General features: G+C 36.7%; 1 protein-coding gene across 2 annotated transcripts in view; it reads right to left on the reverse strand.

The window, feature by feature from the left end:
* LOC121523219 (C3a anaphylatoxin chemotactic receptor-like) overlaps positions 1 to 26,526 on the reverse strand; it is a 34,878-nt gene extending 8,352 nt beyond the window's left edge. Inside the window, exons 1-4 of one of the 2 annotated variants that reach the window (XM_041808006.1) lie at positions 26,390 to 26,526; positions 20,176 to 20,322; positions 19,379 to 19,559; positions 13,906 to 17,800 (exon numbers count right to left, since the gene is read on the reverse strand). In XM_041808006.1, coding sequence (XP_041663940.1) covers positions 16,922 to 17,800; positions 19,379 to 19,552 — 1,053 coding nt within the window. In that variant the 5' untranslated portion in view covers positions 19,553 to 19,559; positions 20,176 to 20,322; positions 26,390 to 26,526 and the 3' untranslated portion in view covers positions 13,906 to 16,921. Of the gene's footprint in view, positions 1 to 13,905; positions 17,801 to 19,378; positions 19,560 to 20,175; positions 20,323 to 26,389 lie in introns of those variants that run through there. The other variant, XM_041808007.1, reaches the window with a different exon arrangement.
* Positions 26,527 to 26,873: the final 347 nt, after the last annotated feature.

Raw genomic sequence — 26,873 nt, forward strand, 5'->3', positions numbered from 1 at the left:
ATGTTGCATAGATGGAAATATGCAGACCGGGTGATATTATTGATGTGGGCTTGGACTGATAGAGAGCTGTCGAGGATGACACCCAGACTCTTAACCTGAGGGGAGGGGGAGACTGAGGAGCTGTCGACTGTGAGGGAGAGACTGTCAGCTTTGGATAATGTAGTTTGTGTGCAGATAAGGAGAAAATGTGTTTAAATTCACCAGAAAGACTTACTAACACGTTCTTACTCTACTAAACAGGTCAAACACGTCTGTGGTTTAAATGTTTAACTTCTTTATTATAGGTGGTGAAACAACAGAAATGTCTGTTTCCTTCCCATTTTCTCTTCCTCTGACGATGTTTGAACAGACCTTTGTTCAGACACCTTCACCAAACACCTTCTCTAATTTTGAAGCATTGTTGACATAAATGCAGCTAGGGTTTGAGTTATTTCCTCTTTTAATTTCACACTTAAAACTCCCAAGTGTCACACATACGTGCAGAAAAAACGTTCTAAAGCTTCACCAGAGAGAATAAGCAGAGTCGCATGGTTTAACCCCTTCAGAGCACACACAGCATGGATCCTTGCCACAGTCACATCCCTTTATAAATCACTTCATTGATTTTTAATCTGAAAGCTCTCCATTGTGCCTCTCTGATTATGTTCTCCATGCATTCGTAGCGCTTACAGAACATTTTCCAATGAGCCCAGAATTGGGCTGACTTTCCGGGGTCTCTGAGGACGGTGTTGTCGTAAATAACAAGAAGTGACAAGTTTATAAAAACATTGATAACTTTTGAAACATAAGTCATAGACACTTAATTTTTTCCCCCCTGAAAACTGACTTTTTTGTCGTTCGTTTGCTACACTCGATGTATCCGTAGCCCTAAGGGATGCCACTCTAGTGAGCCCGGAACTTGACTTTTTGGGGGTTTTACAGATTGAATCCACTTCATTGTTAGATCCGATATTAAACATCTTTTTAATCAATTTTTAATCCATTTTCAATCACTTACTTCAGCTTTTTGCCCAGGGCATCACCATGTTGTTTACCGCAATGCATTGTGGGAGTAGCAGTCGACCAGTTGCATCTTTACTGCTTTGAGGAATGGCACAAATGAATCTAACTGCAAAAAAAAAACGCATGGACTTTTTTTGTATACATGTAGATATTTTGAAAACCGTTAGTCACAAAATGTTTATTTTTTCACTGTTGTGTCCCCAAGAAATAGGAGAATAAGTCTGTGCAAAGAAAATGCTTAGTCACTGATGTTTTCTACAAGTTATTAAAAAAAATCTCTGAGTCTCAAATTCCGATTTTTTTTTTTTTTTTTTTTTGTCTTTAGAGTCCAATAACTTTTAAAAAATTCAAATGACATTACTGTAGTAGATACTGTCATGAATGAAAGTATTGGCACCCCTGATTTTTTTTCCAGAAAATACACAATTTCTCCCAGAAATTGTTGCAATCAGAAATGTTTGTGGTATACACACGTTTATTTCCTTTTTGTGCATTGGAACAACACAAAAAAGCAGTAGAAAAAAAGCCAAAATTGACATACTTTTACACAAAACTCAAAAAATGGTTCAGACAAAATTGTTGGCACCCTCAACATAATATTTGGTTGCACACCCTTGGGAAAAAAAATAACGGAAACCAATCACTTCCAACAAGCTCTTACACCTCTCAACAGGAATTTTGGACCACTCTTCTTTTGGAAACTGCTCCAGGTCTCTCAGATTTGAATGGTGCCTTCTTGCAACAGCAATAAGCTAGCATAGCATATTTCTTATGATGCTATTTTATTTTTGCTCATTGCATCCTGTCTTTTAATGCTCATTTGTACACCATATGGGCAAAAGAATTTGGCCACACCTGTTAATTATTTAACTCAGGTTTTTAAATCAGACTCATTACCACAGGTGTATAAAATCCATCACCTAGCTATGCAGTCTCCTTTTGCAAACATTCGTGATACTAGGGAAGAAATATCAATATTGACTGACAAAATAGTGCTAACAGAGAAAGAGAAAAAAGGGGGTTATTGGCAGAAACCGGTCAAACTGGCAAAAAGGGGCATATCAGATTTTGAAATGTGGTTAAAATGGGAAAAATTGGACATAAAAAGTGGTAAAATGGGGTTAATAGTGGCAATAATGGGTCAACTCAGGCTATATTAGGCTAATGTGGCGATTATTGGTTTAGAAGTGGCAAAAACAGGCAGAAAAAGTGGTGGAAAGTGTTTAAAATGGCAGAAATAAGTATGAAATGGCAACAATGAGTTAAAATTTGTGGAAAAAAAGGTGAAAACTGGTTAAAATTTGACAAAATTGGTGTTAAGTGGCAACAGTGGAATTTAAAAAATATTCTTAGTTTTTTTAGGGAATCTGGAGACCCCCTCTTAGTGTCTCGTGACCCCCAAGGGGTCCCGACCCCTTTATCTTCAAGAAAATAAAATATATATATATATATATTTATTTATTTATTTATAGATTTATATATATAGAAACATCCTGATTTGTTTAAGAATATTTGACAAACCTAGTAATGCCTCGTTAAAGTTCTCGTTTCTCCTCATTCCCTTTTTTAAATAACGTATAATGGTTGGCATGTAGAGCACTAAGGACTCATAAATATGCCACAGCCCAGTCTCTTTTGTCCGGGCCTTTTCACCCCTGCTAATACGCCCGTAGATAGCCGCTTGGGACAGCCTCAGCATGACCAAGGGCTTGTGGCAACCCTACTACCCACCTGAATGGTATCCCAAGGTGAGCTTACTCGCCACATCCACCCCTTACTCTTCCCTAAAGGTGCTTTCTTTTTTTTTTTTTTTTTTTTTAAAGTAACAATTAAGCAAGGACATCAAGAACACGACTTGGGTTGTGTCAAACTTCCTTTTTGCCTGATGGTTTCCTCAAGCTGTATTTACGCCATACTTCTGCCTCAGATTTTGTCCCCAAAATGCTTAAAAGTTCTGCAGATTACTGTGCATACATCTGTGGATAGCAGCTCTAACCTAATCCAGGATCAACCCTAGCATGTTGCCTTTGCAATCCTGCACTGTAAAAAAAATTCCGTTAAATTTACGGTAAAACGCTGGCAGCTGTGGTTACCAGAGATTTACTGTAAAAATTACGGTGAGAATGTATGAGAAAAAACGGTGTTTTCATTCTACAACTGTAAATATTACAGTTCAAACCTGTTTTTTTTTAACTGTAAATTTCTGTTAAAAAAATACAATATTGTAACCGTTTATACAAGGATTTGCTGTAAAAATAACAGTTATACTGTAACCATATTTACGGTAATTTGCTGTACAACTTACTGTAATTTGATGTAGAAGTTACAGCTCTATTACAACATTTTCTACAGGGATTGGCTGTAAAAATAACGATAATGAAACAAACCTGTTTACGGTAAATTACTGTAAAAACACCAGAAATCCTGTAAACCTAAATACAATCTATCTCAGTAATAAAAACAGTAGACCCGTATAATGTTAAACGGTATTTTATTATAACTACTTAAATTTTACAGTAAATTACTGGCAGCTGTGGTTACCAGAAATTTACCGTAAAAAATACAGTACAAAACATGAGAAATTACAGCTGATATTTGCAGATTTTACGGTAGTAGCAAAATACTGCCCAACTTTAAATTTTACAGTAAATTACTGGCAGCTGTGGTTACCAGAAATTTACTGTAAAAAATACAGGACAAAACATGAGAAATTACAGCTGATGTTTGCAGATTTTACAGTAGTAGCTTAATACTGCCTTACTTTAAATTTTACAGTAAATTACCAGCAGCTGTGGTTGCCAGAAATTTACTGTAAAAAATACAGTACAAAACATGTGAAATTTCAGTTAATTTGCTAGATTTTTGCAGTAGTGCCCTAATACTCCTACTTTTAACAAAAGATTCAAGCTCTCTGATAAACAATAAGAAACTCTGCAGTTATATGTTTGCTATAAAAAACCTTTCAACACATCTGATAACTTGTCTGTAAACTCACAAAGCAGTTTAGATCTTGGAAAAAAAAGCTTGTGTCCATATGTATGACAGGTAGTCCTTGGTGTAATGCATGAAGATGAAACAAAGTCACTTGCCCCTAAATGATTCAAGAGTAATGAGTCCAGTCTTGACTGAAGAAGGCCTTCCACTTGGGAAGCTTCACATGGCCAAGAAACTTCATCTTCTTGAAGACTCGAGCACAGTTCATCAGGTGTTCTACTTTGGACTGGCTCCATCCTCTCTGCAGGAAGTACATATACAAAACAAAGTTAGAGTGATTCAGTGCTTCAGTTTAATGCCTACACAGATGGAAATTTGCGAAAACTAGGCTCTAATAAGCCATGCTTACAATCAGCACAACAGAATAAAATAAACAGTGTGTACAGTACATACAGATCATTTCTATAATAGAATATGGTGAAGAAACGCAAATGTACCCACAAGTGCCAGCTATTAAGTCAGCAATCACCTAACAACAGCCAATTACTTTTTCCGTTATTGATTATAATGAGACAGTTATGACATATTAATTGCAATTTGCTTTTCCTTTATAGTTTAGAGCTGTGGTGCCCAGGCTTGTATCCACTGAGCTCCCCCCTCCTTCACATATCCAAGAAGATATGGACCCACACAAAAAAGTGACATAGCTATTGCTGTAAAAACTAAACATAAATTTGAATTGATGTCATTGTTTAAAGAAGTTTTAATTTTGGCAGATATTTTTAATTTTAGTCTTAGTTTTAGTCTTTAAGTGAAATGAATTTTAGTTTCAGTCACATTTTAGTAATTTCTGTCCATTTAGTTTTAGTCCATAAAAGTCCTCACAATTTAGGTTTTACTTTTAGTCCAAGCATTTATTGTCTTGCTTAAATCTGGTACCAAGTCATAGTGGGATGTTCTCTGCACCCTGCCAAACCTGGGGTCCCTGCTTTCTACAGCTGAGAGACAGAAGAGCTACAGCTGCATTGTTTTTGACAGAATTACCCACAGTGGAGAGATATCATGGATTTTGAATGTCCAACTAAAACTACATTACATTCTAGTCAAAAACTAAACTTAGTTTTGTCAGTTTTAGTCATCACAGATCTATTTTTGTTAGTCTTAGTCTAGTTTTTGTCATGGAAAACAAAGCTGTCGATGAACATTTTTAGTCATAGTTTTAGTCGTGAAATTAACACTGGTTTAAAGCTACACACCATAGCCCAAACCACAAGTGTTAGCAAAAGACCTTGGTATGAACCATTCATAAGGGTTATATTGTGATTTTAGGTAGTTGAACCACAAGATAAATATTTGCAAACTATGCTCTTTATTTATATATTTACTTGTAAGACCACCCAAATAAATATAGAATTTGCTTTTACATGTAAATATAATATATAATTTTATATATAATTTCTATATAATTTCCCTTCGGGATGAATAAAGTTATTATTGTATTGTATTAGGGTAAGCCTTACCCATTAAGCCCAGGCACCATTTAAGCCCACTGGCGACATTTAAGTCAATTAAAAAAAAAAAAAAAAAGGGGCAAGACTTAAGCTATACAATATTTGGTACAAACACACAAATACTTAATTATATTTCAGTTTTTGTTTGAAACCAAACACATTTGTACAAATTGAAAAAGGAACGCCTACATTTGTGAAGACTCAAGGAGGCTCAGATAAAGTCGCCTCAAAACTTTGGTGTTTGGGACCCCTCAGAAAGAACCTCTTTTCAACCATTTTCAGCCACTGACTTGTTAAGTACATTCATATTATGTAATTTGAGAGATTATTGATTTGTTTTTTTGTGTATAAACAGGTAGTTTTTTGTAATTTCTTACTATTTAGTTTTATGTGAAAAGATGAGTCATGCTGGCTAGCGTAGCAAGCTAATCACTAGTCAATACATGTAGCCCTACTGATAGATAGACTGCTTAATGATTAAAAATGATAAGTACACAAACTAAGTGTTTTCTGATTCATTTTACATAAATCTTACATAAAACTTTGAACAAGAATTCCTTGATAATTCAGAAAGTTTGGCAGAAGAGGAATAACTGTGATGGCAAGTTTTGCAGCATATTTAGGCTACAGGCATTTCTTTAAACATTTGTTTAATTTTGGTGAGAACATATTATCTTCATTTCCTGGTAGTCACTGTAGAACCATTTAAGCCCAGTGTGTTCCATTTAAGCCCATCTGATGTGTTTCAATAGAAAAAAATGAAATTTTGAGGTTTGATAGCTTTTCGCTGTAATCCTGTGTTGGATGTTGTTATACTAACTTCATTAACATGAGTACATCACAGATCACACACTGACCAGAAGAATTGTTATGTCAGTTAATTTTGCATAATATTTGTTTATAGTGAGAAAAATGCCAACAAAAAGAGGAATTACAGCAACTGTCCTAAAATCATCATTGTTACAGCCAAACATTAAATCCAAGTTCAATAAGATATTGTTGATTCACTGTAATGTCATTTAATACTTTTAAAAACAAACACATTTTTTTATTTTGTCAATATTGAATCAAATTTTGTCAATATTAAATAAAATGTTCAATGAAATGTTAAATACTGAAGCCAATGAAAATTAGGTTTAGGCCTACTTAGTCATGTTTGTGGTGGTCCATTGTTACAAGCCAAACATTAAAGCCAAGTTCAAAATAAATTGTGTTTAACATGTATAACATGTTACTGAATTAATATATGTTTACTACTTGAAAAATGTAATAATTTTTATATTGCTGTCAATAAACGTGGTTGTGGGCTTATTTGGAACACACGTGGGCTTAAATGGTACTTAGGTACCAATTAAGCCCATGCCAGACTTTTGACTTTATTCATAACATTTCTTTAATTTGTTCTCTAAAATATGCATAAGTAAATAAATATACCTTCAAATGAGGGATTAATCCTTCATTCTAACAAATGATCATGTTTATAAACCATCTTAGTATCTATGAAAATACGTGAACTTAGATTTTGGTGGGCCTAATGGGTACACTTACCTAAATGCTACAAAAGGATTTTGCTGTAACAAAGATGATGGGCGCTGAATTTTAAATCAATCATAATGAAAACATATGACTCACACAGAAAACTGTATTGGCCCCCATATGGTGTGATCATCAGAACACTGAGAACAAGCTGGACAAAGCAGTGGCATGGCAGTATTCTGGGTATTTCTACATGACCAGATTAATGCAGTGCTTGGTGTAAACTACATAAAATAAACATAAAATGGCTTCATGTTGCTTAAAGAAAGATTAATCTAAAGAATTTATTGAGGTATGTACAAATGCTGTGCAAGGCTTACCATTATTTTTCCTTGATAACTGGCGTCTTTTTAGAAGAGTGGAATACCGGAGACAGTATAAAGTAATGGAGTCCTAGTCACCACTAGCAGAAGAAACAGGACCTTAAAAAAGAGTAAGGAAAAATAGAAAGACAAGGTAAAGCACCAAATCATGTCAACTTAGAAGTTTTGAACACTTATGTATGCACTGATTGCAAAGTACTATCCAATTTTGAATTCACTCAAAAAAGGAGGGGACCCAATCTCTTCTTGTCCCGTGAGCTGAATGTCTTGTCACATCCCTTGTGTTTTGTGGCAGAAGCTACAGCAGACACAAAATGCAGACATACATGTAGAGTGATCCAGCTGTTAAGCAGTTATCAGACGGGTGTTGCTGTGTTTATATGTTCTTCTAAAATCAACACTAAGCTGTGACTGGTGCTACCCGAGTGTGTGTTGATCCCACAGCTCTGTATGTCATCTTGCTCGCCCTTGCGCTTTTTCTGCTCACAACAGTTTTGGTTTAGAAAAAATGCTGTACATCTATTTTTTTTTTGTTTTTTAAATTTGAAAATTTGGATACTATCAAACCTAAAAATCTGAACCAGAATCTTTATTGTCATTGTACACAAGTACAACGAAATTTTGCACAGTTCCATTCAGTGCAATTATTATTACCTCTGCCAAGGAGGTTATGTGATCGCAGGGTTTGTTAGTTTGTTTGTTGGCAACATAACCCAAAAAGTTATGGATAGATTCTGATGAAATTTCCAGGGAATGTCAGAAATGGCAAAAGGAAGAACTGATTTGATTTTGGGACTGATCCAGATCATCGTCTGGATCTAGGAATTTTTAAAGGACTTTTCACTATTGGGAGATAGGGCTAATGGCGGAGGTCTGCGCTCTCTGAGTGCTTTTCTAGTTTATTATTGCAACTGCTCTGGGATATGTGCTGTTTTTCAGTCTGTTAGTTTTGGCTCTTATTGTCCTGAACCGTCTTCCTCAGGATAGCAGTTGTTACAGGTGACGATAACACAGTTATAAAAATAACTGATATTGTATCATATGATGCACACGGCTGGAAGGAAATAAAACATTTTGCCAGCATTACACTATACCATATAACTACCTCTAAAGAGGAAAAATTATTACCTCTGTAGGAACTCCTGAGTGGATCCCAATGCTGGTCAATGCATAGCATGAGCTGCCTTGAAGCCTAGCAAGAGGCTCCTGGGAGGATGATAAAAGTAGAAAAGAATTACAAGCAAATCATCCATTACCATCCAAATGAGTCTTTAAAGTGTTTCTGAGATCCACTTACTACAAAAACAATACATGGGGCAGGCTTTCCACTGGTACCCCATCTGGCAAGAATGTTTCAACAAGGCAAAAGAGGTTGTCTTCTTTTTTCGAAACAGGAGAGAAGCCCTTTATGTCCTCTGAGCAGCCCTCCAACTGTCCTCTCTGAATCTTGAGCTTTGTGGCATCCTGCAAAAATCAAGTGAGCTATTAAATCTTTAGTGCCATGACACTGACGTGCACATATCCCCATTGTGCATTTAGGAGGTGCTGGAGCCAACAGGTAGTGCCCAGGACCACCACAGTCCACCACCACACTATCCCCCTTATTCCTGGGGCCGCTACTGTAAATGTGAATATGGGCGAAACTTCCGGTGCCAAAACAGAAGTAGGCTACATTAAATACATGTATTCTAGTACAGCAGCTAACTATAGGCTAACAAAGAACCACAGTTGTTTCAATAGGAATTCTTCTGGAATTTGTAAATATTTATATTTTTGTTATCACATGTTCACATTGTTTGTATTATAAGCTGTAGATAAGTAAATAAGGTGGATACCACATTATTCCTGGGGGTCTACTGTAGCTATGAATGGAAGTGGAACTTCCAGTACAGTAACAATAATAGCAAAAACATGATTTTTCCAAAGGCTTACTAAAGTGATTTAGTGTCAACAGTGGTTGTTCTGAAATAAATAAATATTTGCTGTAATAAATACTGCTTCATTTTTGTTAAATCAATGAGCTGAAATGTTTTAATCATATTTTCTGTAATGCTCAGTACCTGTTGCTATGTTCATGGTACTAATATTATGACAAAGTTAAATATGTCTCTCACAACATGCTGTCCACTGTCTAAATGCATCGGGGATGTGATTCTTTTAGTATTAATTTATCATTAATTCTTAATACAAAACTTGACATTTACCAAACTGAAGAGCTGGCAACTTGAGTCATGGATAATTTTATAAATATAATTCCCATATTTAAGAGGGATTAGTTTGTAAAATGAGAATTTCAGCAACTCCACAAACTAGAAATGTATCTTTTTATACCGATATAAAGCTACTAAAGTTAGCTAAATATGCCCTTGTAGGTTATCTAAAGTAATGTCATCAATTTGAACTCTCCAGTAGAGGCTAGAGAAATAATAATAATATTATCCCGTCTGAGGTGAAGCAGTCTAAGTTTATGTAGTTTGGTATTAAAATTGCTTTAATAGTCACGTTTAGCATCTGGTTTCTATGCAAAGTCCCATTTAGATAGAACGGAGCGGAAGTTGCGCCCATATTCATGGAGGGGTAGGAATAAGCTGGAAAGCCTGCCTCAGGGGACTCTGAACACAGATATGAATATGAATATGACTCTGAACACAGATATGAATATGACTCTGAAGGGGAAAAATCCTTCATCTGAAGCATCAGTGCTGCGGCTTTTGGCTAGGGGACATCACGGTCCTCACGGTCACTCCCACCTCATCTGGAAAACTCCGTCCTTTTTCTTTCCCTCTTCCCAGTGTTCCCAGTATCCAACCGCCCATTTTTTGTGCATTTTTCAAAAGTCTGAAGTGGGCGGAGTTAGCTCTGAGCTTGGGGTTCACTTATGGACCCCAACAAAGCAAGTGTTAAACGTTCTCCACGCTAAAATGACAGCAAAAAATACAAATCAAACAGCAATGTTGGCTGGTCTAGAATTGAAACAAAATGCCTCCTGACCCATTTAACTTCTACCTATAAACACGTGGTGTTACTGAATGAAAAGAACTCAAGAAATATTTGACACTACGACAAAAGAAGTTCTACATACCTTACCAATAGCTCGTAGGCTGATGCTCCGGTGACGCCGAATTAATACACGCCAATGTCCTGCTTTGTATTCCATCTTCGTTTGCAGCCCGTTCTGCGAGCAGACAGCAACTTTATGAAATATTTCCGCGCACGAGACCACAGAAGACACGAAAACGCTGTAGTTTACCAGGCAGCCGTTGGCGGTTTGATTTTCCAACGAACCACACACGCATGCGTATAAGGTCCTTCTTTCCCGCGCCTGCGCGAAACCGTGTCGCGCATGGCAATTGACTGCAACCACAGTGCGCAAACGCATTTCGAGAAAGCAGCACTGTTTGTGTACATGGAGGAGGCGACTGAAAACTGTTCACTCTGTAGCTCGTTTCCAAATTGTTCCATTTTTAAACACCCAAATCGCTGTTCTAGTACAGACAGAATAGAAAACGTTCCTGTGTAGACAGGGTTGAATGGCGATGGAAACAGTTTTTCAAAATTATTTTTATATATTTATTTTTATATTGATACAACTTTATTGAACAGATTCCAATAGTTAATACAGCATTGGCACATGAAACAAAACGTATTTTCTAGACATAAATAACCCCACATACAGGTAAAGAGAAGTTTAGATTAAATTACATAAGGTATGAGAAGTAAATTAAAATTTCAGAAACTAAACCATGGTTTCATATTGTTTTTTTTTAAGAATTTTTTTCCCCTTAGAAATCAATTTGATAGACTATATGTACAGTTCCCATTCATTTTTAAAACTGATTATGGAGGGTTTCTTGTCATTCTATTTGCATTCATGTTTAAGTTATTTAACCAGTAAAAATAACTATTGTATTTATATAATGTATATACTATATATTCAACTGTGTTATATACATATTATATATACAGTATGTATCTCTCTCTCTCTCTCTTTATGTATATATAAAATAGTTCTTTCCAATTACCTTGTTATATTTCCTATCGGTAATATGTGTCATCCAATTTCAGTTCTGAAAGATTGACTGAAACATTAAAGTACATCAATGTATTTTGTGTTAGATGCATTAAAGGAAGTGGAATGGCTTTACAAATGCAATGGCATTCTTTGTGAGAGCAATTAACATCATTCTTTTCCAATAAATCAGTTAAACTAAAATAATTGACCACTTTCATCCATCAAATTAAGAACAAACAAAATGATTTTTGGTACCATTCTTGGTTTCAGTAAGGTTTTCATATTAACTGTAACTGTCCGTTTATTTCACAAGGCAGCATCATGTGGTGTAGCACTGAGAAACAAATGTGAACATAACAACAAATTGGTGCTTGTTCACAGGTTTTGCAGGTTGACAGGTTTTTACTGTATTTTCTACAGAACTTTCCTGATCATGCAGTATTTTTAACCTCTTGTCCCTGCTAAAATTACGGTATGTGATTGCAATTTTTTTCACAGATTTTTACTGTGAATTTAAATGTACATGAGAGAAAAGTCTGTAATTTTAACAAAATACTACTGTAATTTTTAGAGTAATTGCCCGTCTTGAAGATTACAGTATTTTTCCTTTATTTTCACAATCTTCTTTTGTTTAAACGGTACAATTTTGTAATTATTACGTACTTTAATTGTAAAAATTTATGTTTCATACTGTTGCTTGATTTACAGCAATTCTGTGTATTTTATACAGTAATATATGTTTATTTGTTTTACGGTCTTTTACTGTTGCTATTTGACAGTCTTTTGCCGTATTTTCTACGGACATTTTTTACAGTGTGGGTATTCATGGCCATCATTGATTCATTTTCTTTAAGTAATAATCTTAACTGATCTAGAATAAAATGTACTATGCTGATCGAGAAAAATAATCAAAATTACATTTTTCTATCAATGATCATTAATGACCTGGTAACATTTGACTGTATTGTCTTTTTGCTCCCAGTTTTACACAGTAATTCTTTTTTTTTTTTTTTTTTTAAGCTTTTCCATCAGAAGTTGTTTGTTTTCTATCCCAACAGCAGTCATCTTCAGACTCACTTGTATAAAAAGGAGGGCGTTGACTCCTTTAATCCGGTCCTGATATAACCTGTCCTGTGCTCTATTGTGAAGTTTTAATTACTGTATTTAAATGATGTATTTGAATAATCAGTGTGGTATTTTTAAAGCTGGGTGCCACTCTGTTTCTGTCTTTGAATGCTCACATTAATTGTATAGACTCCAAGATGAACAAGCAAACTGAGGTCACAGGATGTCAATGATATATAATTATCCTGCTTTGATCTCTGTTAACTCAACAACAATGACCTTTTATTTAACTCATATCTGACGTTTGAGGACACCATAAAAGTTGTGTCAGCACTTTAAAGGTCCATGGGTTAGCATGCAGGAAAAGTATTACATGATTTCTACAAAAGTCCTGCTGTTTATCAAAGAAGATAAGGAATGTTTGGTGCCGGTGCATGCAGAGATTAGCCGACACCAGGGCTGGGGCAAGGATCCTGGTCCAAGACCATGCTGTGGGCATTGTGGGGTCAGTCTCGTCCACAGGCAGGGAATCAAATATCAGCAAGGCAGGATGACATCCAAGCTGAGACAGATGTGTTATCTAGTAGAAAGGATAGGAAAAGCTGGGTATCGTCTGCATAGAGGTGAAGCCATGTGAGCGAAAGACTGCACCAAGTGAGTGGTGCATATTGAGAAAAGGAGGGGACCAAGGACTGAACCTTAGAGATAAATCTCTGCACATATGGATCAGAATATCACCAAAATATAGGCCAGATATTTAAAGACAAGATTTACAATGAAGAAAAGTTTTCATCAAAACTTCAGTAGGTCTTCAAAATGTGAACACTTAGACGCACTGGTGAAGGCAAAGACTGGAAAAGGAAAAGAGAATTTAAAGGAATGCACAAAGAGCCTAAAATATTTTGAAATAAAGAGACTGATCATCAAAATTTGTCACGTATCTTTTAAATTTATCAGTTCCTCAGAAACAACTTGATTAAAAGAAGTACTATCTGCCTTGTTTGTGTTTGTACTTCCTTAAATCTTCTTCTGTTTCAGGCATGTCACATCCTCTTTCCATTTTTCTTGTCTGACTTTTTTTTATCCTGTCACATTTTAGCTTTTCAGAAATGGAAATTAAGATTAACCAAAGCTGGGGCACTGGCTTTGCCATGTGATTTCATCTTTTACATGTGTTAAGCTGTAGTTAAAAACTTTTCTTAGAGTCCGGGAATCTTAACACAATATTTACCCTCAAGTTCAGCCTTATTCTTTAAATACAAATCAGAAGAAAACAATTTTTACATGGAAAAACTTAACAGATTTTTAAGATTGTTTATTTTCCTCAGTTATTTGATCCTGACAATGTGGATATGAACAAGAACGGTTGCATTTAAACCAATTAAAACAAATAAAATTCACTTTTGACCAACACTTGACTCTTTACACAACGTGAATTTATTATCTAACCGTAAAATCAACAATAAAATACACCTGTTGTCTTATATGCATAAATATCTACAAAGTAAGATTGTGTGTTGGATAATTTTATTCTTGACATTTACAGCCAGTAAGTGAAACCTTATCATCCATCATTGCAGTTCATTTTAAACCAAAGTTGAGCACTGTGAGCAGACACTTTATCCAACAGCTGCAGACGTACAATAACAGAGTTCATAATGAAGAGATAAATTACACAAGCATGTTATTTAATGAAGTGTAAATAATGCACAGAACAGACAGAGCTCTGGTTTATGATCTGGTTGCTGAGAGCTGATGTTTATTCTGCAGGATTATCAGCACAGCAGCGTCCCTTCATTACCTATGAGCATGTTTCACAAACATCATAAATGTTCGTCTGGCTGAGGACACAGACGCCGCTTTCTGAAAGCTGAAAAAAGATGAAAATAAACTGTGCTAGTGGTTGGGTCAGACATCTCTCAATCTGATACTAATAGACACCAAAACAGCCTTGACCAACGCTGAGTGAGGAGGTGTGATTGGCTAAGTGTGATCTGGGGTGTAAAAAGCAGTTTGGAAAGTCCAGTGACAACAAAGCTTTAACTTTAAAAGCTCAAGTCCAGTTACAATTCAGCAATATAGAAATTTTAAAAGTGTAAACAGTGATAAAAACAAAAGTTGAAATAATTTTGGACAAAATTTTGACATAAAGTGAAAAAAAAAACTGAAAAAAGGCATTTATGTAATTTAAATAATAAGGAAAAAATCCCTAACTATAAAAAAGGGTTAAAAAGAGGAAAAATATGTTTTAAAAAAAGTCACAAAAAATGTACTTTTTCTTCTTCTGAAATTTTGTCTAAATTAATTTTCAATGTCACAGTTAAGACCTCAAATCTCAGGTGCACTACCTCAGTGAGACTCATAAGAGTTACTCATAAGGTTGTCTTTTATTAAATAATTAATTATTATAACTTAAAGTTGACATATTGTTATATTATCCAGGCTTACCTTCATCTAATGTTAATTGCAGACATTAAAACAAGGAAAAAAATGGCATATAAACTAAGATGATTTAAAATGGTGTCAAGTGTTGGGTGTAAAGTTTCAGTTCATGTGTCCTTCATTACAACCCAGGCACAGCAGACTGTGAAGACTGAAGACTCTTTCCTTTTAATATTCTCACTTCCCTCTGCAGCTCTCCTTCCTCTGCCTTCCCAGTGAGCACAGTTCCTCGTTTTATCAGACTTTATCATCCCACACCCACACAGGAAAATATGAGTCCGCTCCTCAGTGAGTTAACACCCTTCTAGTCCAGTTTGTGAACATTTTTCAGTCTCTTCGGTTCATTCTCAGTGACACTATAAACAGATAAAAGTCCAGGGTTGGCACGTCTGCTTCCAGATTTGATTTGTTGTTATTGTTACATTTTCATTTCTATTTTTTGTTTCGTGCATTTGTGGAGGTACGGATCAGGTCCAAGAGTTTAAAAGGAATTGAAAATGAAAGAGGATGTGTTGTTTTTAAGCCACTTTCCGTGTCTTTAGTTGCAAAAACTGGATAAAAATACGGCTCATTTTCACTTCATGTTTGTGGAGTCACTCTTACTTTTGCGTAACTATCCAATGCCACAATCTCGGGGTGCGCGTTTTCCTCCATTCTCTTTCCCGACATTTCCTGAAGCTCAGACCTTTGATTTCCACATACTCTGTCCACATGCCAATCCGCACGCAAAGAGCACAGTGGGGTATATGGCTTTCTCTCTCATCAATCTTCATAATTCAACAGCAGTCTGTTCTCAGGGGAGGGCATTGCTAAAACGCTTGATTACGTGTCAAGCAGATCAACCCAGATAGTAACAAAACATACAAAGCATCAATTCAAAATGTCAAAATAAGCACATGGCAATGGATCCTGATTCACAGCTTTCAATCAAACCACCAGTGTGGGGTGCTGGAGGGGAAAAAAAAAAAAAAAAGCTTAGGACAGCAGTACAGGGCATTTTAATTCTCCATCTCTTCAATCTGATGCAAGTTTACCTCACCTGGTGACTGCAGAAAAAGTGAAATATTAACTTAAACTGTAAGTTTTGACGGTTTTTATTCATAGAAGTCTGTTCAGTGATCCTGCACTGATAACTTAAGCCATTGTTCTTACTAGGGATGCACAATTTTATTGACAAGTTATCAGTATTGGCAGATATTAGCTTAAAAAGTGAGAGGGGTCTGGCTGTGGACCATACATCTCTGACGCCCACTCTCACAGTTTCTTGGGACACCGTATATTTCAGAATAGAAATACATGCTGAAACTTTAAAAAATAAAATTGGATTGATCCATTAATCCATTTAGGATTAGGGTTAGGGTAAGGGTTAGGAACCAGAAGTTAAAAGGTAAAAATCTGACCTGCAAAACCTGATTATGTAACATTTAATAAAGCTGAGTAATTGTCTGCTTACAGCAAAAAGCTTGCCCTTAATGAAAAAACTCAAATGCAGTAATTGTAGCTTAAGTAGTTATGTTGGCTGCGTATATCTACATTAGCTTAGCTTAAGTTAGCTTTAGCTATGTTTGCTAAGGCTAACTTAAATCAATTGGCTTATTATGTAACGTTAATTACGTAGCTAGCATAGCTAAAAATGGACTGTCTGTGAAACAACTTCTAAAATGGGTCTAAACATAATTTAAACCCTGGCCTTTTTCTCTATCAACTCCCTGTCTTGTGTCTCAGGTCATCAGTCAGTCAGAGGTCACATGACACCATGGATGGAAAAAAGTTAACTTTTGAGAAGGAAAACCACAGGGTTTTATTTGATACAACACATCCTCTTTAGAAAACATCAAGCTTTCAACTTTCTAAGTTTCTCACCAGTGGAAAAAACAACAACAACAAAAAAAAAAAAACCCAGAATGATAACGAAGAGAACAGCATCATCTCAGGAAAACATCCAGTTCTTTGGATAGGAGCAAAACACAGAGTATGTGGAATTTGAAGGTGCTAGTCATTTCTGAGGATTTTGCTCTAGATAACCCAAATAAAAACGTTTTTCCTGGTTAAGTATGAAAAATGTCACCTTTCACTGATGAAAAATGAGTCCCAGTTCAGAAATTAGCCACAGACGTCTGACTCCTCCCCACAGCCAGACTGGGTTTGGACCCAATGCTGTCGTCCAAAGAGCGCTCGTTTGACTGTGTCGACTGTACGTCCATGTCGTCCGCCAGAGCTCTCCTGTACACACCGGACAGACTCTGCCTGAAGCGCCCCCTCACGTCCACGCCCATGCAGAAGTACAGCAGCGGGTTCACACAGCTGTTGAAGTAGGCGATGCCAGACGCTATGGGGTGCCAGATCTTCACCACGGGGTTCTTACTGTCCACCATTTTCACCAGCAGGAGGCAGTGGTACGGCGCCCAGCACAAGAAGAACGCAATCACTAATGATGCTAATATACGCAGGGGGCGGGACTTCCCTGACAGGCGGGTTCTTCGGATGCCGAGACCAGCCAGGATGTAGCAGATGAGGATGACCATAAAAGGCAACATGAAGCCGCACAGGAAGCGGATGGAGTAGAGAGCCAGTTTGGCGCCGCTGTTGCCGTCCTTCTCCTTTGAGTCTACAGAACACTTACTCAGGTTGTTCTTCCCTAAGTACACCTTACGGTAGAAGAAGTACGGCGTGCTGAAGATGATGGCGGCGATCCATACACAGACGGCCACTAACCTGGCGGCCCACATGGTGCGGTGCTGCTTGGTGAGGATGGGCCGCCACACACAGAGCACCCGATCCAGACTGATGACAGCCAACAGGAAGACAGAGCAGAACATGTTGGCGTACTTGAAGAAGCCGTTGAACTTGCAGAGGAAGACGCCAAAGGGCCAGTGGTCGAAGAAGAGCTTCTTTATGAGGGAGAAGACTCGTGTGAAGCAGAAGATCAGGTCGGCTATCGCCAAGTTAACCAGCCACACGTTGGTGACCTTAGCCTGAGGAGGAAGGAGACAAGGAGAAAATAAAGATGATGGAGAAGACATAAAGGTGATATTCAGGGTTTATGCAGTCAGAAGCCTTTTAATATGAAAAATATCCTGTTGATCATCTTATGCTGATCAACAGGAAAACTTTAGGGAAAAATTAATTCAATAATTGCGAAGAGAGGGAAAAAAGGGTTAAAAGTGGCAAAAATCATCTGAAAAAGTAGTGAGAAGTGTAAAAGAGAGGGACAAAATGAATTTAAAGTGGCAAAAATGGATAAGAGTGTCAAAAATAGGCTAGGAACGGAAAACAGGGAAAAAATCGGCAGGAAAAATGATAAACAGTGGTTGAAAAGAGGCAAAATTAGTTAAAAGAGACAAAAAAAATAGGATGACTGGCAAAAATTGTTTTAAGGAAGGCAAAAAGTGGCAAGAATGGATAAGAAGAGCAAACGAAATGGATAACAGCTGCAAAAATAGGCTAACAAAGGCAAAAGTGGTAAAAATTGACAGGATAATGGTGAAAAGTGGTTCAAAAGTGGCCAAAATCAGTTAAAGGAGAGATAAAAGTGACAACGATGCTCTCAGGAAGGTATAAAGCAGCAAAAAATTTGTTAAAAGTAAAGAAAAGGCAGATAACTTAAGCAAAAATAGGCTAAGAAAGACAACTGGGTGAGAAAAATGGTGAAAAGGGGTTAAAAAGTTTGCAAAAATTAGTAAAAAGAGACAAAATGGGATCAAATTTGCAACAGCTTTTGGAAGACAAAAAGTCTACTCCTGGGATTTCTTTGCCCAGCTCTTTGGGAATGATCCAGCACTTGGTACTTGGTAAATAGTTGTTGTGAAGTCTAATGAATGGCGATTAGTGATCCCACATTTTCCTTGATTCATTGTTGCTGTCTAATACAAAAAAAAAAAAAAAAAAAAAAAAACAACAAAAAAAAACAACAAAACAAAAAAAAACTACATAAACAACGTATATTTTAGGTACTCTGCCTTAAACTCTACACGGCAGCACTTGCGTCCAATTGAACCTGAAGCACTTGATGGCACTTACTGATGTTGTTTCTTCTTGTCTAGATCATTGCTTGTGTTGTTCTTGCTCTCAAATGTACGTCGCTTTGGAGAAAAGCGTCTGCTAAATGACATTGTAACATTGTAACATTGTAACAAAAAGTGGCAACAATTGGTTCAAAGAGAAAAAATAGATAACAGCAGCAAAAATGGGCTAAGAAAGGAAAAAAGGGTAAAAATGGGCAGCAAAAATGGTAAAAAGCAGTTAAAGGTGGCAAGAAATGAGTTAAAATGATTAGAATAAAAAAAATTGTGTAAAGAAGGCAAGACGTGACAAAAATAGGTTAAAAGTTACAAAAAGGTGGCAAAATCAGTATTGTAAGAGTTTGCGTAGTACCAAAAATAGATTTAAAATGGCAAAATTTGGTTTTCAGGGGCAAAAATGGGCCGAAACTGCAATGTAGAGCGGTCTAAAAGTGGCATGAATAATCAATAATAAATAAAGGTAATCATTGGTTGACATCACATTTAAGTTCAGAAAGGATTTATAAAAATTATCGTCAACTGTTGATCCACCTTGAGCTTGAACCCAGCCACCCAGATGACGATGGAGTTCCCGGTGATGCCGAGCACGACGGTCAGCGTGTAGAGGACGATGGAGACGTTGTCCATGATGGAGTCGATGTCCACAGTCGTCATCTGGTCGCTGTGGGGAGTCTCAGTGATGTGGAGGGAGGCGTTAGGAGACATTGTGTGTCTGCAGAACAAGAACATGAGAAAATCTCATGTTACTGCTTTTAACAGCTGCTGACAACAGCGGAGGAATAACAACACCTTATGTGAAAGATGAGAGTCAGAGCTAGAAGTTTAAATCTCTCATGACTTTCCAAACGAGGTAAAGCAGTTTTACTCTTGAGAGACCAGAGTTTCTCTCTAGAATACAGAATGCATACGTGCTGGAACAGGAAAAAATATTTCATTGATATTTTGGGGAAATGATCAACATGTCTAATGGCAGAACTCTCCAATTTATCATCACCGTGTCTCTAAATCCATAACATCTGTGTCGGTTCAAATTCACCCTGGTCGTGGTTATCCAAATCTTTGTCAGAAGGTGGACTTGATTGAGGTTCTTGAAGACTGATGTTGTCAGGATACCATCCAGAGAAGATCGCTGGTTTGAGAGAGGTGTCATGGAGGCCACCTATGTCTAGCTGGAAAAGCCATCCTTAAAGAGAGGCGGCGGACTAAAACACTTTTTATCCCTACGTTCAACGCAGCCTTGGATTCCTTACTGCATTCTAAACTTTCACGCTGGATCACAGACACCACTTTCACTCATTGTGAACCAGAAGAGGCCCAGGAAGACACACCTTCAGGTGAAACCAGGTCAACAGAGGCAGTAAATCCCAGCTTTGGCCCGTCACAGTAGAAGTGAAGAAGCCTTTTGGTGGAGAGGCTAAATGTCTTCCAAAACCTCAATCAAGTCCAGTCACCCTTTTGACAGAGATCTGGTAAATCTGAAACGACCAAAAGCAGATTTTTTTCACATGTGAACACCTTTATTTCATGATAAAGCAACATAATTTTATTTATTTGAAGGAAAGCATGAAGTATTTTGAGAATAGATAATCTTGATAGAAACTAATCATGCATTAAAATGATTCATTTTGATTCAAGTTTGATTTTTTCCCAAAGAAGTTTTGCAAGGAGAGTGGCAATGTAGAATGTCAATCCACAGAAACAAAAAAAACATGCAAGGTGCATGACTTTTTTAGTGTCTATCACATTATATATTGCAAAGATGTCTAGGATGGATTTTAAACCTCTGAACCCTAGCCATTTTTTGACAAATTTGGCTACAACCTGGGCTTTTTGAATATGTCTGCTGCAATAATGCTACTTGAACTTTAAAACAGTTATAGGACTTTAAATACAAAAAAAACAAAAAAACAAAAAAACAGATCAGAAATTGAAACTCAAAGATTGTTTTATTGATAACACACAGTAAACATAGGTGACTAATTCAAGAAATTTGGGACTTTTATTGGTTAACTTTTGGAATTTAAAACTTATAAAAAGACAAGTAGAAGCTTTTTCTTGAATGATAGCATGAACTCAAATCAGAGAATAATGTAAAAGTAAGGCCTATTATGTTACCAACATTTTTTATCCCTATCATTAACAGAATTTGTTACAAATCCATTTCCACCGACTAAAGGCACAAAAAATAAGCAATGCTTTGTAAAAAGAAGCCATTGATTTATCTGTGCAAAGTTTAGAGTTTGCATGCAGCTTTAGCTGCCAGCATTTCCTCTGTAGGTGACTGAAATAGACACAGTAGACGCAGTACGTGACAAAAGCAGCAGATTCATTATCTGGTACTTTTGGAAAAAAGTTGAGTCTCTAATTATTACTGGATTACTGGATTACTACAATATGTTTTTCTCTATGTGCTAAACCCATTAATTATGCATTTCTATTTGCATTTGAGCTTAAAAACATACATGTTGGTACAAACAATTTAATGAAAGCTACATGTTTGTGCTTTTTAAGTTTTAAGTTATAATAATTGTCCAATTGGGAGTATCTGACAATTTATAAAAATATGGCAGCAAAAACAGAATTTATCTGGTCCCTTTGCTAAACAAAGTTACCCAGCCCTGTACTCTATGGACAAAATTATTTGGCCACATCTGTTAATAATTGAATTCAGGTGTTTCAATCAGACCCGTTGCCACAGGTGTATAACATCAATCACTGCCATGCAGTCTGTAATTGCAAACATTTGTGATACAAAATGGGTTGTTCTGAAGAGCTCAGGGACTTTAAGCATGGTTGTAAGGGATGCAAGCTTTGCATCCACGGTTCAAGAAATTCCATCCCTGCTGGATATTCAATAGTCAGCTGTAAGTGAATACTAGAAAGTGGAAGCATTCAGGAACAACAGCAACTCAGCCACAAAACAGAAGACCACCTATAATCACAGAGAGGAATCAGGGTGCATGGTGGGTAAAGTCGCCAACATTCTGCTGATTCTGTAGCTGAAGACTTCTGAACTTCCACTGGCATTAATGTAAACACAAACATTGTAGGACGGGAGCTTCATGGAATGAGTTTGCAAGGCTGAGCTCCTGAACCTGACTGCACCGTGCCAACTGATGTTTGGTGGAGGAGGGATAAGGGTATGGGGCTGGTTTTCAGGGTTAGAGCTAGGCCCCTTATCTTTAGTGAAGGCCAATCTTAACGCTTCAGCATACCAACACATTCTGGACGATGCAATGCTTCCAACTTTGTGGCAACAGTTTGAGGAAGACTCTTTTCTGTTCTAATGACTGTGCCTCAGTGCACACATAAAGGACTATAAAGACTGGACTAAAAGGCTCCTATTGCTGCAAAATCAGGTCAGCTCCATATTCTAGTATATACATTAATAAAATGCCATTACAGTAATATGATGTCAGGCGGCTGAATCCTTTTGTCCCTGTAGTGTCAGTGTTTATGAGACTCATGCAGCCAGACTCTAGTGGACTCTTGAAGGACTCTCCACTTCTGCAATGGCTTCATCTCAACTCTGGAGGAACCCATCTGTCTGTAACCCACTCACTCATCTCTGCTAGTCAGCAGTAGCAAATGTCAGACATGTGTAAGATGTTCTTTGTCATCATGTTGCAAAATCTGCCCATAAAAGTCAAGAACTGAGATTAAAGGGCTTCATTTGTGTCTCTTGTATTGGCTGAAAAACAAAAAGGCCATCATTATTTACCTAAATGTGTTGAATTCACCAGAAAGACTTACTAACATGTTCTTACTCTACTAAACAGGTCAAACACTGGGAAAAAATCCAACATGTCTGTGGTTTAAATGGTTAACTTCTATATTACAGCTTGTAAAACTACAGAAATGCCTGTTTCCTTCTCGTTTTCTCTTCCTCTGACGGTGTTTGAACAGACCTTTGTTCAGACACCTTCACCAAACACCTTCTCTAATTTTGAAGCATTGTTGACATAAATGCAGTTTAGTTTTGAGTTATTTCCTCTTTTCATTTCACACTTAAAACTCCCAAGTGTCACAAAATCGTGCAGAAAAAAACTTTACAAAGCTTCACCAGAGAGAATAAACAGTCACATGGTTTAAAAGCAGTAAAGGTTTCTGATCATGAGCCTGAATCTTCACATGACTCTAAATAAAAGCAGTTTGGAAACTGTGCCAGTAGACCAGTCAGACCTGAGTCACTCTACATCAGTGTCTGAAAGTGGGTCAAGGTGTCTGGGTTTGCATCTCTGTGTCCTCAGTTCTGTCCTAAAATACCACCGTGTCCACAAGTGATATGACAAGAATGCGATCGACCAATAAATCAATATTTCTCTCTGTTGTGCCAACTCATAACTAAAAATATCTTAAGGCATTTTCGAAAAGAAAAAAGAAATGCCTCGTGTTTGTACACCATGAGTTCTGCAGGAAGCAACACGAAGCAAAGTTTCAATTGCAAGAAAAATAGTTCTCTTTCACAGGCAGAAACCTGGAGATGAACCAGACTCATGCTGAACAATCATCTGCCAAAGCTGTGTCAGCGTTGGAAAGGGAGGGAGATGCCGGAAGAGAGAAAAGGACGATGCAGTAGGGAAGAGGGAGATACAGGAAACAGAGGAGGAAGATGCAGGAAGAAAATGAGATAAAGGAGATGTAGAAAGAAAGGGGATGTTCAAGAAAGAAGAGGGGGGATGCAGAAAGAGAAGAGGGAAATGCATTAAAAAGAGACGGAGGTAAAGAGGCAGATGCAGAAAGAGAGAAAACAAAGAGAGGAACAACATTGAAAAGATAAATGTATGGCTGTCCTCGTCATTACTCCTGTTTTTTTTTTGTTTTTTTTTTTTGAGCATGGCTGTATCAGTTGTCATGATAACTTGAAGTCAAAACTGCTGTGTTGCCCAGATCTGAGTTTAATGATTATGATGACATGGAGCTGTGAGTAATACTACAATATTGTGTGGGAGCGTTTAAAGGTCAGCTGTGGGGCAACAATTGTTCTCTGCAGCTAAGGCCTGGTTCACAACTAGGGCGGGATGGTCTGAGGTTTTCCTCCTCCATTTTTAAAGGTAATCTCCTCCAAACACATGACATTCTCCCTCATTCTCTCTTATTTAAACACTTATTTGGATCAGCTGATAAGCAGCAGTTGCTTTTGTCAGTTTTTTTTGTGATTTTTACTAAAGAAAACTTGTTTTTTTACACCTTTTGAAAACTCCTTCCAAGGAGAAGGCTTTTAGAAACTCTGTTTACAGTGTGTAAATCCTCAAATAATAACCGGGGCCTTCATTTACAGAATTACAGAGGGTACCAGGCTGTTTTATGGAGGAGGCTTATTATTGGAGTCAGGCCTTTATTTCTAATTATCTTTATCTAAGAATTATAATAGTTCATATTTATTATAGAGCAAATATCATAAAATAACATCAGCAGCCTGCAATAAAATGTTTAATAAAGTGGGAACTATAAAGTATTAAGGAGATAACAATAAAATACTGGAGGCCAAACATTTTTTATTTTTTTTTTTTTTGAGAGAGAGAGAGTTTAAAATATGTTTGAACAGCAAATAGCTGCTTCTCTCTCTTTCCCTCACTCATAAATGAGAGAAATGTCAGTTTGTCCTGTTAATAACACCACATTTGTTTGAATGGCACAAAAGATTTTATGTAGACAGAACGGATGTTTGACCATAAATGTTCTACACGCCAGAAACTTCAGAAAACATTCAGCAAACTGAACAAATCATTGGAAATTGTTGATGACTTAGAATAAAAATGAAAGCAGAAATGGTCTCACTGATAAAGGAAAGATTTTGTCCTCGACATGAGAGGGTCATTTTGGAGGAGTGGGTTCCAGAAGGGTCGAACAAAGAGGTCAGATTATTTTCTGGCAGATCCATTTCCTGTTTGAAACCAAACTTACAAAACTGAGAAAAACTCTTGCTATTCAGGTTTTTAGTTTTGGCAAAAAAATGGAAAAAAATAGCCGTTTTCTCTATTTTTCATCATTGACAAAATTTTTTTTTTTTTAAAGAGAGAAAAACAAACCATTTCTTTTTTTATTCTTATTTTTTCAATTCTCTTTTTGTCATTATTGACAAAATAACTGAAAAACAAGCCATTTCTCATTTTTATTTTTACTTTATTTTTTTTCATTTTTGATAAAAAAAATCAAAAATTGCAAAAAACTTGAAAAACAGGCCATTTTTCATTTTGTCACCAAAAAGGAAAAAAAAAAAAACAACTAACCAAATAAATAAATAAATAAATAGAAAGAGGTCCAACTTTTTTTGTTTTCAATTCCATTGTTTTATTTTCTTGTTTTGATTAAATACTTGAGGAAACGGAAATCATGTGACCCATTGGGAAATTTCATATTAAAAGCATTTATATCAATATTTGTTTGTTTTTTGCTCTTATTATTGATGCATTTATTTATTCACATATTTAGTATTAACACACACTGATAAATAAAATGACTCCTGCTGTGTGCATGGATGGATACCAGGATTATTTATTCATATTCATTTTTTTTCCTTCCTAAAATTAATGTAGTCAATTAAATCACCAGAAGTTTTAATATTGGCATTATTTTGATACCCTGTATATAGCAAAGTTAGTTTTTAGTTAGTTAGTTTTTCCGTTTCTTTGGCCAAAATGGAAAAATGAGAAAACAGCTCATTTTTCCTTTTCCCCCATTTTTTGTCGAAAAAGAAAAAATGCAAAACAACCAGAGTTTCTCCCAATTTTTGAGTTTGCTTTCAACCAGGAAATGGATCCGCCTGAGAATACACTGACCCAAAGAGACCAATAGTTTGGAAAAATTGGTTTCATTCTTCATCAAGGCAACGCTCCAGCTCACATTTGACCCCTCTCACTGTGGGACGTTTCCCTTCTTCCTAACATCACCTCTGTGCTCAGAGTTTTTGATTCTGTCAGAAGTTAAGAAAAGACATCAGAGGCTCAGAGACAACTGTCTGAAGACCTGCTGCACTGCTTTGATAATTGTATTAGTTTTATTTTTTAACCTTGTATGATTTTTTTCCTCAGTGGCGATACATAGGTAGAGTCTGAATCTCCAACCAGGTTGTTCAGGTAAAGCCGTGCCTCTGTGATTCAGTCAAATGCAGCAACTGTTCTGGGATGTTTTGTGAGATCATTCTTTGGTCAAAGTCAAACAAAAGGCCAGCCTCACATTCTTTTTACTCAGTATCTGATGCTTTTTAAAATGTACTAAATGTACAGTTCTTCCAACAAAATTTACACAAGTCAAAGTAAAACTTGCATTTGAAAATGTCCCGAAAAAGCCCCTCAATTACATTGATATTTCTCTTTTCCTTTCAGTTTATGGATAAAATAAGAATTTATTAATCACTTAACTGAATGAACATGAAACTTCATCAAATAAGAGAAAACTGCAAACTTGATCAAACTTTAGAGAAGGACCTGATAGTGTTAAATGAGCAAAATAATCATTTTCCACATTATGTGTCTGATAATTCTAAAGTCATTTAGCAGCAAAGAACTCGATTTCCAGAGATGTGCTGTGATTTCTTACCTGCAGATGTGGGGCTGATATCTCAGCAGAGGTCGGCTGCTTCAGTCTCAGCGGTCAGAGAGAGAAATGAAGATGCATCTTCATGAACCCTGCTCATGCAGAAGTCCCTCTACTTCATGTTAAGTGTAGGATGCAAGTGTGTAGACTGTATCCTCTCTCTCTCTCTCTCTCTCTCTCTTTCTCAGACACACACTTCAACCCTTCCTCTTTCTCTCTCTCTCTATGTTTGACCCTGTCTTCCTGTCAGCTGCTTCTCTTTTCTCAGACACACTTTTTTCCCTGTAACAACACAAACACACTGATTCATAAACACACAGTGTGGATGACCCTCTGTCGGCTCAGCCAATCAGATTCCTCCAAACGGAGTGAATGACCGTTTTACACTAGAATAAACAACATCATGTTTATTTCCCTCTTCCTCAGAATGATCCATAAAGCTCCATGTTTGAATTTGACTTGTGGAAACATTTTAAGGGAATTCATC

Source organism: Cheilinus undulatus, linkage group 16 (assembly GCF_018320785.1).
Source record: "Cheilinus undulatus linkage group 16, ASM1832078v1, whole genome shotgun sequence".
NCBI lineage: Eukaryota > Metazoa > Chordata > Actinopteri > Labriformes > Labridae > Cheilinus > Cheilinus undulatus.